The sequence below is a fragment of the Furipterus horrens genome, unplaced genomic scaffold (genome assembly GCF_987537825.1).
Source record: "Furipterus horrens unplaced genomic scaffold, mFurHor1.1.pri manual_scaffold_4, whole genome shotgun sequence".
In the NCBI taxonomy this organism is placed as follows: domain Eukaryota; kingdom Metazoa; phylum Chordata; class Mammalia; order Chiroptera; family Furipteridae; genus Furipterus; species Furipterus horrens.
Genome location: NW_028327174.1, coordinates 66,155,392 through 66,171,023, shown reverse-complemented (window position 1 = coordinate 66,171,023; position 15,632 = coordinate 66,155,392). Strand labels below are relative to the sequence as shown.

General features: G+C 38.3%; 1 protein-coding gene across 4 annotated transcripts in view; it reads right to left on the bottom strand.

Moving 5' to 3' along the window:
- Positions 1–12,124, bottom strand: part of SLC35E3 (solute carrier family 35 member E3) — a 28,433-nt gene extending 16,309 nt beyond the window's left edge. For 3 of the 4 annotated variants that reach the window (XM_090273582.1, XM_090273583.1, XM_090273581.1), the window contains exons 1-3: positions 11,538–12,124; positions 10,598–10,708; positions 6,687–6,845 (exon numbers count right to left, since the gene is read on the bottom strand). In XM_090273582.1, the coding sequence (XP_090129708.1) occupies positions 6,687–6,845; positions 10,598–10,708; positions 11,538–11,939 (672 nt within the window). In that variant the 5' untranslated portion in view covers positions 11,940–12,124. Of the gene's footprint in view, positions 1–2,129; positions 2,213–6,686; positions 6,846–10,597; positions 10,709–11,537 lie in introns of all 4 variants that reach the window. The other variant, XM_090273580.1, reaches the window with a different exon arrangement.
- Positions 12,125–15,632: the final 3,508 nt, after the last annotated feature.

Here is a 15,632-nt window from a genome sequence, read left to right as displayed (position 1 = left end):
CCGATGGCACCTCCATTCTACCACATGCTCAGGCCAAAACCATGGAGTCAACCTCATTTTCTCTTGTGTTCTCCACATTCAATTTGTCAGCAAAACCTGTTGGCTCTACCTGAAAACGTATCCGGGATCCAATCACTTCTCACTGTGTCCACTGCTACCATCCTGGCACCAAATCACCGTTGTTTCTAAATTAGAATATTATGATGGCCTCTTGACGGTTTCCCTCATGCCTTGCCTCATTTAGTTCAGTGGTTCTCAACCAGGACTGATTTTGGCACCTGGGCAAGGTCTGGACACATTTTTGGTTCTCATAACTGGGGAAAAGGAGAGCTACTGGTATCTTGTGGGCAGAAGCCAAGGATGCTGCTTAACATCCTACAAGCTCCAGGACAGGCCCCTGCAACAAAGAATTGTCTAGCCATTAAGGTCAATAGCACTGATTTGGGAAACCATGCTTTAGTCTATTCTTAACACAGTAGACAGGAGTGACCCTATTAGAACGTAAGTAAAATCATACCATTTCTCTGCTCAAAACTCCAGTGGTTTCACTTCTCTCTCAGGGTAATCATCCTTCTGTAACAGCTCCGCTCCACCGGGCTCCCTGTCACCCCTCATAGGCCACTATACCCCACCCTCTGTGCTCCTGCTCCAACCACACAGGCTGCCTTGTTGTTCCTTAGGGTCTCTAACTGGCTGTTCCCTTGCCTGGAATGCTACTCATCCCGATCTGCAAGGAGCAACCTCTTTTTCTTCAGGTCTTTACTCAAAAGTCCCCTTCTTAGAGAGAGGCCTTCCTGCCTTCTCTCCCTAAAATTTCAACTCTGTTCCCAACATTTCATATTCTTTTCTCCAATTTAATTTTTCTCTTTGGCAATTAACACTATCTAACACTAATACATATATTTTCTATTTCTTTTTGTTTTTGTTTATAGTCTGTTTAAGCCTGTGAGAGCAAAGATTCTTGTCTATTTCACTATATCTCCAGTGCCTGACATATAGTAGGTATCCAATATGTAAATATTAAGTCAATGAACAGTTTATAGTGGATGTTCAATAAATGTTTGTTGAATGGGTAAATGTTAATAAGGGCACACACTTGGATGCGCTGACTTGGCAGCACAATGCAGAAATTTTGGGACCAGACTGCATGGTTTGAAATATGGATACAACCCCTCTCAGCTGCAGGACCTTTAGTTATTTAAACTCTCTGCACCTCCATTTCCTCCTCTGCAAAATAAAATAATAAAGTTTACCTCACAGAGCTGCTGTGAGAATTAAATGCCTAATACACACAACATGATTCAAAAAGTACTTGGCACAAAATAAATATTTACTGTGTTATTCTTTAAAAAAATTATTATTATTATCATTGTTGTTATTTCTTGACAGTTGGCAAATATGCTGCTTTTTTACTTTGATAACATCAGTGTTCACTCATTTATATAAATCAGTACCCTCTGACATAACACTGCTGAACTACCTCTCTGATTTGAAGAAATCCATTCTCTGCATTTGCCTAGGAATAGAGCAAAGTGAAATGAGAAGAGAAGCAGAATGACAAGCAGAATATTAAGAAGAGGCAGTTGAGTTTGATTAGACCTTCAAAGTATGACTTCATTTTGTGAAGTAATACTGAGAAAAACAGGCACATCCATATCCACCTAGGTACAGAAATATACCCTAAAATTCAAAGGTCACTTAGTTCAATTTCAGAGGTCTGATTATCTTTTGCTATGAGGAAACCACCTCTATTACTATAGATAACTGAGAACTGATTGACAACCCAAGCATCCATCCCATTATTCACTCCACAAATATTTATTTAACCCCACTAAGTGCAAAGAATGGTTCTGTATGTTAATTCTCATAAGGAAATTGACCATCTATGACTTTAAAAAATTTAAAAATCTTCATTATATAAAAAGTTAATTCATTTTCCCAGTTCATATTTCTTTAAATTTCCATAGACTCTAGAGTGGAATGAGATGATTAAAGATTAAAAATAACTCACTCTACTTATGGTAATTTAGGGCATGTAATAGTAATTACATGACTCAAGGAAATTAATGTGATGGAGTTTTAGAAAATAGAAAAAACTATGTATTTGTAAGTCATTAGGAAAAGGATACGTAACTGGTGAAGTGTTCCCAATGATCCAATAAATTGACAAGTTCACCATGAAAGCTATTACTCCAGATAGCAGCACCATAAGCTACAAGTAAACCAAAAGAATCATTAATGCAGCTTCAATCATTATAATCATCAAGTAAAAATACATTTCATTAGGCATTTCTAAAAACTCAAATATCAACCATTAGGAACAAGATTTTTAAAAGAATCAATTTGAAAGACAATAAAAATTGAGAGTAAAAGAGCAGAATGAATAATATTCTGAAATGTAATTTTGTCTACAGGACTCAAAGAAAAATTCCCCAATAATATCCTGCCTCTGAATGTGAATTTGCAGATTCACTTTTCTTATTTATCTGAAGAAAAATTACTTTTTAAATAAAAGTAATACATGTTCATTATAGAAAAATAAAAGAGAAGCAAAAAGAATATAAGAACTTCTTATAATCTCAGCCACCCACCACTATTAATACTTTAGCATATATCCTTCCAGATCTTTCTTCTATTGAATTGCCCATATTTATTCTTATTTAAATTAAATCAATATGTAGTCACTGGATATTTACAAAAGTAGGCCATGCCCTGTGAGAAACACAGTATGATATTGTCCTCAAAGAGCTCAGATACTACTTATGGACAAAATCAAAGTCATGATAAGTTATAGCTTACACTGATGTAGTACTTATTATGTGCCAATAATTGTTTTAAACGCTTTACATATATTACTTTATTTAATCCTCACAAACACCATGAGGTAGTAAAATATCCCTTTTTATAGATGAGAAAATAGAGCACATGAAGTAAAGTAATTTGCCCCAGATCACACAGCCAGGAAGTGGCAGGGCTGAGATTAAAACCAAGCATTCTGGTTCTGGAGTTCCTGCTCTTAACTCAGTGTTATGTTACCTCTTCACCACATGGAAGGGAGAGTACAATGCAAGAGTTCTGGCTCCTGCAATAAAAGAAAATGAATTCCTTCATTTACAGGCAAACAAACAATAAGTTCTATGTGAATCTCTAGGCAGGACACCTCATTTTGGGCTGGGATAGTAAGAAAAGTCTTTGGACTTCAACTGTAAACATTAAAGAAAAAAGAGGGGGTGGGATTCCGAGCAGAGGGAACACTATGGGCCAAAGCATGAAGGCATGAAAATGTAAGGTGTGCGTTAGGTCTGGCGAGAGTGAGAGGAGAAATAACAAGAGAACAGGCCATGAGTTTAAAAGGTTTATTTGGCCAGCTGCAAGAGGAGGGGCTGAGACCAAAGATGTGTCAGCCCCGAACAAAAGTAAGGCAGGGAATTCAAAAGGGGATCAGGGAGGAGGGAGTAGAAGGGCTTTCTACAGATGGCTCTGGGGGAGCTGGCTCTGAGAACAGAGAAGTTACTAAAACAGAAAAGTTACTAAATTCTTGCCAGCAGGATAAAATATCTTTGAAGGACACAAGCCTTCACTGGTGTCCGCAGCTACTTGGGGGAGAAGAGGGAAGATTTATTGGGGTTTGCTAAAACTATAGCAAAATTCCCGGAACCCAGGTCTTATGCCTAAGAGTGTGTACATCGGATAGTGAATAAGACTACTTGGCTGAGGACAGGGGGACAAAGGGGGCTGAACCACTGTATACACATACAACATTCTGTTCAAACCTACCTCACAATATTATTTTAAAAGTTATAAAGTCATTTTCTATTTCTAAAATAAGAGATTACATAAAATATTAGTTATGATTTGAATAAGAAGTTTAAATTCCAAAGAGATTAAAAAAGTCGTATTTCAAGATTCTTTCTGTCTCATGTGGGTTTTATCAGTTTTTAGATCAGTGCAGTCGTAAGAGGACTAGAGAAGTTGGATTTGTGTCCTATTTAGGTAAAAAGAGTAATATGTCATTTATTTTATAAAAGTCAGGCCCATTAAATTTTCAATTAAAAGAAACTTGCTCCTTAAAGATTTTTAAAAACTGTTTCTAGCCCTGGCCAGTGTGGCTCAGTCAGTTGAGCATCATCCTGCAAAGGGAAAGGCCACCCACCGGTTCTATTCCTGGTCAGGGCACATGTCTGGGTTGTGGGTTCAGTGCCTGTTTGGGGCATATGCAGGAGGCAACCAATTGATGTTTCTTTCCCTCTCTTTCTCCCTCCCTTCCTCTCTTTCAAATAAAAAATAAAAGAAAAATTTAAAAAATTTTAAAAGCTGTTTCTACAAATAAATCATTGTTAAGTTCATAGAATGTTACATACCTATTTCTTGATGATTTAGCATTACAAATACAATTACAAACTCTACTTTGAGACTTGATGCCCCCTAGGGATATTAAAGAAGGAAAGTGACTCCTTTATTGAAATGGCTTTAGAGTTTCTTTGACTTTTTTTTTTTATTGACCTTTCTGCTGCTCACCACTTTTTCAAATCTGTCAGAGGGCCTTTAACAAAAAACTTCTCCCTTTCTAATTTAAGGTGTCTAAACTGCAATGGTTTGAAGATCAGTTAACTAAGGTCAATAGAATTTTTGTAAAATTAAGAGGAACTATCACCTGACAGTTGGGCCCAATGATTTCTAATTTGGAAAAAAGGGTTTATGTCAAGGCATGCGAATATGAAACAACTATCAATCTGCTCACAGGCTGCACAGTGGCGTGCAAGAATATGGACTTTGTGGCCAGAATGCATGGATTCGAACTCTAGCTCTGCTTGGTAGCTGTGGGATCCTGAGTTAATTACTTAACTCAGTTTCCTCATCAGTAAATACAGGAAGAACAATAGTATGTATCCAACCAATAATGTTATCAGGATTAAGTAAGTTAACATTTGCAAAGTGCTTAGAATAGCGCCTAGAATAGCTTAAGAGCTATGTAATTTTGATAAGTTAACACCAGCAACAAAAAAAGACATTCTTATTGACTACCCAAAGGTTAAAGTTAAGGGAAGCAGACATGCCTTCCCTATGTTAGGGATTATACTTTGTTACATTGGGGATTATACTTTGTATCTTAATCCCCAAAGTACATATCCCTTTGATCTGGCAATTCCACTCTTAGGATTCTACTTCACAGAAAAAAGTACCAGTTCATAAGAACACATGTACAGAATATTTATTGTAACACTGGTCATAGTGGTCAAGAACTGGAACTATTGTACAGGCATTGAAAAGAATAATATAGAGACTTTCATGAGATATGAAGTGAGAAAAGCCAGATAAAGAAAATCATGTGATATGATCCCATTTTTGTAATAGAAACAAATATTTACCTTATGTATATATTCATGTGTATGTACATGTGTGTGTTGTGTATGCTGATATTTGGTCATGTATACCATGGAGAAAATATGGAAGAACAAACACTAAAATGTTGACATGACTCACTTTAAAAGGTAAGGATGGGGTAAAGAGATGTGGAAATGTGTATGGGTTGGAGAGCTAGGGAAAAGGAATCCATGATGAAAACAGCATATACCATAATGTTCCATGTAAGTAAAATTATAATACACACATACAAATACACATGCATGCATGTACTTGTATATCTGAAAAAGAGATCCATGAAATGGTCACAAAAATGGTAAAGGTGGTTATCTTAGTTTGGCAGGATTCTAGAAGGCCTTCATTTTCTTTATATTTTTATGTATGTTCAAAATCTACGCAATGACCATGTACTATTTATATTATTAAAACAAAAATCAAGCACCAAGAGAGACAGTTAGTTACCTACAAGGGAGCTACTGTAAGACTGCTGCTTTCTCAACAGAAACATTTTAGATCAGAAGTGGTTGGCACCAAATATTCAAAGTGATGAAAAACAAGGACTTACAACCAAGACTACTCTCTCTCTCAAGGCTATCATTTAGAATTGAAGGAGAAATAAAGAGCTTCCCAGATAAGAAAAAGCTAAAGGAACTCATTACCACCAAACCAGTATTACAAGGAATGTTAATGGGACTTCATTAAAAAGAAGGAAGAAAACCCTGGCTGGTGTGGCTCAGCGGATTGAGTGTCGGCCTGCGAACCCAGTGTCACTGGTTCGATTCCCAATCAGGGCACATGACTAGGTTGCACGTCAGGTCCCCAGTTGGGGACACAAGTGAAAGGCAACCCACACAGTGATGTTTCTCTCTCTCTCTTTCTCCTTTCCCCTCTCTCTAAAAATAAAATAAATAAACAAAAAAGCAAATAAATAATTTTTAAAAAGGAAGAAGAAAACAAACCCCAAAACAAAACAAATTTGTAATCCTGTATTTTCACTGTAAAAATAAAATAAAATAAAAATAAATATCCAAATTATCTGTGGGCTATAGCTTGGAGTGGTCAGAACAGTAACCAGGCATCAGCAGACCTGAAGTTTAGGCCTGGTTTTGCCGCTACCTCTCTAACCCTAGGCAAGTCCCTTAACATTTCTGTGCCTCAGTTTCTTCATCTAAAAAAAAAAAAAGAAAATCTTTACCTTGCCTCCCTTAAAGGGTAATTATGAATATTAAAAGTGAAATAGTGCTCTGCAAATTAAAATTGCATTAATAATTGAGGGATTAATATTATCTTGTTTCTTAGACACTGAAACAATTAGAACTCACCAAAGCAGAAACTGGCCAGGGACCTAACAGTCCCCCTTCTCCAAACAGGGGCTCAAAGACAGGCACGGCGACCAGCAACATGGCAGATGACATCGGAGCCTGGTAGTATAGCAGCTGCATTGAGTTAACTTGCAATTCATGTTGTTTGGCTCCTACCCACTAGAAATTAGGAGATAAAACCAGTTAGGCAGGAAAAAAATAGCGCTACTTACTACAGGAAAGATGCAACTCTAGCCACAAAGATGGGAATGTGGGGCTCAGGGTTGGGGAGGAGGAAATACCTAGTTATTCTAAAAGATTTCAAATATCAATAATATATACAAATGTTCTTTAAGCACCTTGGGTGAAAGGAGTTTTATAAATTCAGTATCTGATCATGTATTGTCTTCTGAATTATAAAGGAGGGAAAAAAATCCATTCTTCCTTCCTGGTCTTAGTAAATGGAGAAAGTCCATGCATACAGGAGTCCACAAGCCTGAGACCTCATGAAAATATGGCAGGAGTGGAAAATTTGATCATTGGGAGGAATACAGATGCAGTGTCAGACTTCATTTCTTTCTAAAAATGGCACCCCCCAAAGGACTAGGGGCAGGGCACACTAATTACAGGCTGACAGGAACCTCAATTATCCCAGGTGGCTGCCAATGTATGTGGCTAGAAAGGTATGTGAGGTCTTTTTATTCACTTTAAAAACCCTAGTCTATGGTAAAAGGAATTTTCCTGCTTTATGGATGACTTTCCTGTGGGTAATCTCCCACCAATACACCTCAGAAAATTAGATGATTACAAATCCTAAACAACTGCATCATTTAGTAGAACCAACACCTCAAAGCCTCAAATCCCATGAGCCCTGAAAATATTTCACAAATAGGACTGTTCAAAGAAGGCTGGATAGGAGGGTTTGAATAAAATCTGGCAAAAACAGCCAGGCCTTTGAGTAACTGCTCCTACATAATTCTCTTTCCTGTAGGTCTGGCTATCCTGTTACATATACTCTAAGTCTATAGAAATTCACCAAGACAAAAATAGAAGAGCAGGAAATCTGACATATCTCTGCCAGCCTTAACTAAGGGTCTTCTGTGAATATGAAGGACAAAGAATTGATTCTTCTGCCGCTGGCTCCTTGGGGCACCGTGGGGAGTAAAACGAATGCAGGGAGTAGGCCTGCTCTTCTGTCCCTTTAGCGGCCTCACCAGGCAGCTGCGTGTCTCTGACACAGAACCACCTGGAATCGTGGTAAGTCAGGGCCACCACTTTCCCCGCCAGCAGTGCAGCCTGGCTTCTGCCCACCACCCCTCTAAGGAAACTGCTCCCCCAAAGGGCATTATCACCTCCAACAGCCACAACTGAAGGAGTCCCCTCCACCCACCTCCTGCTAGAGCTCTCTGCAGAATCCATAAATCTCTCTTGGGATAACTTGACTTCTGATTTGCACTGTTTCCTCACTCACCTTTTCCTCCACTTACTATTTTTAAGGTAGATATCTGGCCTTCCTCTTTTAATTTTTGTAACTGATTTCTTTTACTATCCACTAACATCTACAGCTCTGACCTCTTTCCTTGAGCATCCTTAAGCTCACATCTTCAATAGTTTACTAGCCATCTTCACTGAGAGAATCTGCAGGGACTTGTTCAAAATCAAGCTCATTACTTCCTCCCCCAAATTAATTCGTCCTGTGTTGCTCCAATAATTGATATAATCCCCTTCAAGGATCAGACTCCTTACTTTTCTCACTCTCCCATTCAGTCGAATCCCACTAATTCTTTCTCTAAAAGGCTTCCGGAGTGTTTTTCTGTACCTACTTCACTAGCCCTGTCCCTGGAGAGCACCTTCCTGTTTTCCCCTGGAACCACAGAGAGCTTCCTGACTGCTCTGCCTGTCACCCTTTCTTTCCTCTCTGGTTCACTCTTCATGGCCACCAGAGTCTACACTCTTTTCCTGGTGCCTGCAGGATGAAGAGCACACTTCCTCAGCATGACATTTAAGACTCTGCCATCTGGTCTCACCCATCCCAAAGCCTTGTCCTTCCACAATGCCACTATAGTCTCACCAAACAAATCAAGTTCTCCAAAAATGCTCCACACATCAATGCAAAGAAAGACCTCTCCTATATTTCTTTGCTAGGCAAATTCATGTGTGTCCTTCAATTTAAATGGTTAACTTTTTCAGTTACTTATCTCATCACCCTCTGGTAGAATGCCACTTCCTCCCTGGTGCACCACACAACTCTCCTTATACCCTGAGCTATCCTACTTATTAGCTGTCTACATGTGTTTCTACAATACTGGATGGTAGATGCTTTTCATCTTTGTATCCTCAAGCCTGAGCATAAATCAGAAGAAATGTCTGCTGAGGGGATGAATGCATCCACACTCTTTCTACAACTAAATCTAATACTTTATCAATCTTTTAACTCCTTTTAATGCCCCAGCAGAAATAACTCAGAAATTATACCGGTATACAATGGGAAAATACAACTTTCTTTAAAATGAATTTTTGTTGAATATACCTATTTTGTAACATTACTTTGCTAATCATGGAGAACTCTCCATTTGTTAGAGTACAATCATTCATTGATCAATATCATATCAAATATCTACTTGTAGATATAGAGTCCTTTTACTCTAATCTATAGCAATGTTAAGACTTGTGTGAACAAAAGTGTCCATACTGGCATAAAGAGTGAGTACTCTGAATTTAAATTGTATATGATGAATACAAAAAGTCTAATGTTCAACAAATAAAATTTCTTGCTATGTTTAATAAGTATTTAATCCATACTGGGCAAATAAAAAAGTTCATTTAGAAAAAAAAGTATGTTCATTTACTGTATCTAGTAAAAAAATTTAAACTCACTGAAATACACCCAAATATAATTTTCCTGAAGCATAAATCTGAGCTTCCTCTGACTATTTTCTGCAGCAAAAGACAGTATCTGGGAGCCAAGTGACAAAACTGCGTGGGTGCTCCATCCTTTCATGCCACTGGTGTCTTTTTTAGACTGCTTCTCTGACACCAAAATATGTATTCAACCTCAGAATTTTCACATAACACTCTTTCTAAAATGATCAGTATTATGAAGTTTAAGATGCAAGGCTGTATTATTAAACTTCTAACACTCAACAAGAAGGTCTTAGTTTATAACTAGTGGATGTCTGCAAATAAAGTAAAATTGGTTACATATTTTGACTCTAATTTCTCCATGCAGGCACACCCAGAATTTTCAGTCCAAGGTTTTCAGTATAGAGAAAATAGTGTTTCACTGTACCCTACCAAGTTACTTTTCCCCACTATATAAAATACAAAAATTATACTTGTTCAGGTTTTATGGTAATGAAGCTAAGTGGATCCATGAACAAATTTTAATGAATACCTGCTACTGAGGCAAGGCACTGTGGTAGTACAAAAAGTGAAATACCCATTGCTATAAAATATTGATATAGACAAATTATTCAAAGCCAATATATAAGTAGTAAGAGCAGAATATTTTTAAGGCAAAGATTTATAAATCTGTCATTTTCCTTTTCCACTCAAATTTTTGAAAGTGTACTCTTTCACAACAATGTTATAATTAAAAAGTAAATGACAAATATAACCAATGAACTCAGTCCTCAAGTAAAAAGTCTTACTGCTCATTTTGTAAAGATTTCCCAGAAAATCATATAGCCTGGCCCCAAAATCAGACCGTTAAGCATGGGTATCATACACTTACAAACAGGTAGGGAGGTACTTGGTGAGCATCAAGTTTCTGTCTCCTTTCTTCTCTTCACCTTGAATCAGACAATTTAGGCAATTATGTTTTCTTCCTAAGAGTTTATTGTCTCTATACTGTGTTTTCTAAACCTTGGGATACAGCTTCAAAATTTATGAAATCTGCTAAAAAGGCACATAAAGGAAAAAAAATTACCAACCACTTGATAAAGAGATGTAACTAAAACACCAAGAGCAGCAAACACCATTCCAAGGAAATTAAACTTCACATCGTAATAAGAATTTAGGATTACACCTAAAGTTATAGGAATCTGTAAAGAAAAAGAAGTAAATGTTCAGATTAAATTCAAGAGTATGCCATTCATGGTGTCTTACATGGATAATTTAAAAAAATCACTGGGAAACAGTGAACTTTTATACATTTTTCTTTTTTTCTATTTGAAAACACTATTGACCCTGTTTCCTCAAAGTTAAATATGATGGTTCTCATCATGTTCACATTTAATTCTATTCAAAATTTTGTGTAACATAATGCATTGCACTTTACAAGAAATGACTATCACATACCTGGACATAGGAGTAAAAGAATCCCAAAACTAGTGGCTAAACGACACAAACATACATACAGCAAAAACATTAGGATCTTTAATATTGTAAGTTATTAACTGCTAAAATGACTTTAGTCCATTTCCTTATATTTAAAGATGCAGACACCTCTGCAGAATGTTGCTGCTGACATAGTCTGAAACATATCTTATTCTAAACCTTTAACATTTATCACACAGTTTGGTTCCCCTGGGGGAGGTGGGCTGTTTTCAGTTTGAGATTTTGCAGATTATTCGATGCATTGAATTGCACCACCCAACACAGCTTTCCTTTCTTACGGATCGCAGCATTTAAGGATATGCAACAAACAGTAGTTATTAAAAACACACAAGTACACTTTTGGGCTAAGAGCCCAACGGAGTGTCAAAATGGCTTTTTTCCATCTCCCTCAAGTAAGTCTTAAATTCACATGCTCCCCGATGACACATGTGTGGGGTTTAAGATGAAGGGAAAGAGCATGGAGCAAGGTTAAACATTCAAATTTCCCGGTGAAATAGTCCAGGAGGTGAGCCTTGCGAAACTGAAGCTACTCACCAGCGTGAGCTGTATTTTGATAGAAAAGGTTTTCTTGTAGCAGAGGGTCTGGATAACTATAATGACAGGCGTGGTCATGGCCTTGGCCAGCTGATACGTGCCTATGGTGTTGTTCTGCAGAGAAAGGTTGGTGAAGACCACGAAGCCACAGAAGCTGAGAGCCAGGAGGAGGAGCTTGGAAGGCGGCAGACTTTTGGGCGCAAAGATGTTCAGCTTCTGGCAGAGGTACAAGCCCAGCCAGGTGACCACAAAGTGCACCAGGGTCAGGCTCATGTTGGGAAAGCCATGGTGCACATAGATCCACTTGTTGAGGAATACGATGCAAATGGACACCAGCAGGTTGAGCAGGAGCCCGGCGGCGATGCGCCCATTGCCCCGCACTCGGTCCGCCAGCGATGCCATGACCCCACGAAGCCGGGGCCCTTCACCTCCCGAGAGGGACGCCCGACCTGCCTCTGGCTGCCCTTGCCCTCCTCCTCCGCTGCGGTGTCCGCGCAGCCGCTGGCTTCAGCTTCTGGCGCCGGAGAGGGTCCCAGGGGAGCAACAGCAGCGTACACATGCTCTGCCACCGCCCATTGAGCCCGTGACGACGCGGCACCACGTACTGTACGCCCCGCCCCTGCCACGTGACTCGGGGCGCCCGCGGTTCCGCCCCCAGCTGGTCCGGAGCAGCCTTTATCCTGCGCAGGCGCATTGGGCTCTAGCTGCGGCAAGCTGCTTCCTCGATCCTCTCTTTCCCATTAGTCGCCTGACGCCGGCCTTAGCTGGGCCCATCTGGAACCTTTTTCTTGATGTTTGACATTTCCTGTGTTACTCGACCTAGTAGACTGCTGCTCTCATACTCTGATGGAGTGGAGTGTGCAAACATTGTGGGTCAATTTTACGTATGAGACGGGTACTGAGCAATTTTAGTCCTCCAAACATACAAGAGTAGACAGTATGATGAACTTTTATATACTCATGGTTAGTAAACTATTCAGCTTTTCTTTTTTAATCAATAGCCTTTATTCTAGAAGTGTCCATTTTACTTAAATATTCTAATATACTTGGTTAGAGTTGTATTCTATGATATTTTAAATTTATTTCTGTAATGGGTCATTTTTTACTCTTTGCCATTTTTGCGTTTTACCCCAGTGGCAGGTTATTTTTTGCTCACGTATCCTAGCAACCTTGAGCCCCCTTTGCTAGCTGACCCTGGCTGTTATCTCAACCCCAGGTGCGCTAAGTGTTTATCAGCTGAAGCCCCTTCTAAATTAGAAAGTGTGTGTATATGTAGTTTCTCACGCCTGTGTAGTTTTTTTGTTGTTATCTGGCTACCCCAAGGACATGAGTATAGCTCTTTTGCCTTTAAAAACCTTTTAGTATGTAAGGCGGGGCAGCTCTCCCATCTTCTGCTTCTGAAGGTGGGAAGACCCGTCCCTGGCCAGGTAAATAAACGCCATAAATTTATTTCTAAATTGCCTCGTGTCCTCTTTGCTCACAAATGCTCCATAACAATTTCATCTGTTGTTATACCATTTTATTCATTCTAAATATTATGCATTTTGGCTGTCTTTGTCCCTTAATTAGCCTTACCAGTAATTTGCTTTTTTTATGGGGCTTTTCAAAGATTGTCTATCGATTTTGTTTTGAGTCATTACTTTTTTTATTCTGACTTTCCCCCCTAATTTCTTGAATAGAATGTTCAGTTTATTTAAAGGATTTAAAGCTGTGAGTTTCCCCCTGAAAATAGCTTTGCCCACGGTCCTCAGGATAGTGTGATATTCTCATTGTCCTTAATTACTAAGTAGTCTGAGAGTTTTAATTTCCTCTCTAAATACTGAGCACCTGCTTTGTGCAAGGCACTGCATTTGGCACTTGGTAGGTAATGGAGAGTAAAACCAATCCAGACCCTCTCATGAAACTTAGTGAGAGAAGACTAAACATTTATAAGCCATTACAAATAAATGTTCTGAATTAACAAAATATGGTCTTAGGAATGTATAATAAGAGAACCTGATATAAACTTGGGGAGGGAGAGGTGGTCAAGTTTCCCAAGAAACGACTCAAACTAACATTTGAGAATGAGTAAATTTAGTAGGCAAAGCCTAAAGTCTAGCTTTCCTAACATGGTCTTTCTGATACTTTTCTTCCTGTTATGCCACCAAACTCTACCATCGTTCTGTACTGTGTGCCTTTTCCATTGTATATTTATATTGCCATCCTCCTTTCCAGTTTGGATCCACAGAATCCTACCTGATCAAAACTTTATCATGTTTACCCTCACCTGCTCCCCAATTAAGAGCTCAGGCTTTAATTAGCCTATCTTCATTGTCTCCTTTTGATTATAGGTTTGGACTGATAATCCTACCAAGGATAAGTTAATATTTTTACGATTCCTCTATTTTTCTTATATTTGAAAATAGTTAAAATATGAACTCAAATTTGGGTTAGAAGTTAAAACTTTCCAATTAACCCATTCTGACACATTCAAACAAGTTCCATGCCCTTCTCATGCCCCAAATAAATGCTAGTTTATAAGAACCAGTGTGTTTCCCTGCAAAGTCCTCCATGTCATCAGGCTAAAAATAATAATACATTTAAAAGTCCACTTATTTGTCCTGTTCTTAATGTAATTTTATTGTATGTTTCTAAGTTATCTATTAACAATATATATAACTTGATGTCAAAAAAAAAAAAGAAAAGTTAAAGTCCTGGGTAGCTCAGTTGGTTAGAGCATCGTCCTGATATGCCAAAGTTGCGGGTTCAATCCCCAGTCAGGGCACATATGAGAAGCAACCAAAGAATGCAGAAATAAGTGGAACAACAAATTAATGTTTCTCCACATTCCCCTCCTCACCCGCCCCCTTCCTGTCATTCAAGGCTTCCCTCAATCTGACCCCATCTTTGACATTAATCCAGTTTCCCACTGTTCCAACACCTGTACCTGCCCTGCTGATTTAGTTGGTGAAGTAGCTTTCTTTACCTCCTTCAACAAAGCACAGGAGCCCTAACCCTTACTCTTCCTGAAATGTAATTATTATCTTAGTCTTATTTGCACATGTTGAAACTAGAGGTTCATGGGTGTTATCTTGCAGCTAAAATGGGATGAGAGTAAGATTCAAACCCAAATTTCTCTGGCTCCCTAGCCTGTTTCCTTCCTATTATGGAAAAAACGCAAGCTTATGCAAAGTTAAAACAGTATGGTAAACCCTCTTGCACACTTCACTTGGTTTCATCAACTGCCATTCTTGTTTCATGTATACCCACTCCCCACCCTTCCATTCAATTTTTAAAAGGTAAATTTATAAATCAAAAACTGTACAATTTTTGGCAAATGGATGCACCTATGTAACCCACACCTGTTAAAATATATAACATTTCTATCACCACACAAAATTCCCTAGAAAATCTCACCTGTCTCCAAAGAGGAAGCCACTGTTCAAATATTTTTCACCACATAGTTCTAGAACTTTATATAAATAGATCTCTGAGTATGGACTCTTTATATGTGTAAATTCTTTTGTTGAGATCAATTCTTTCCTTTTTATACTGCTGAATAGTATTGGTTTGTATGAACATACCACAATTTGTTTAGCCATTCTCCTATCGACAGTATATGGTATAAAGTGGGGGTTATTTTCCATATAGATATTCTGTTGTTCTGCCACAATTTATCAAACTCCACCCAAATATTTTATTTTGAAAAAAATTTAATCTATAGAAAAGTTGAGAGACTAGTATTAATAAAACACTCTTGTGCCCTTTCCATATAGATTGACTAGTTAACATTTTGCCGTCCTTGCTTTATCTTTGTAGACCTTTATTTTAAAGCTAAACCATTTAGAAATAAAGTATAAACTTCATGACCTTTCATTTCTAAATATTGCAGCAGGCATCTCCTAAGATAAGGACACTCTCCTACCTAGCCACAATACTGTTATTACACCTAAGGAAATTAATATTAATTCAATCATCCCAACTAATATATGGTCTATTTTTTTTGCTGTAGCAGTGATAGGAATAGTGTTAAACATGAATATCAATTTGAGAAGGGACATCTTTACCATGTTAAGTCTTCCAGTTAATGAACGTGGTGTGTCTCTCCATTTATTT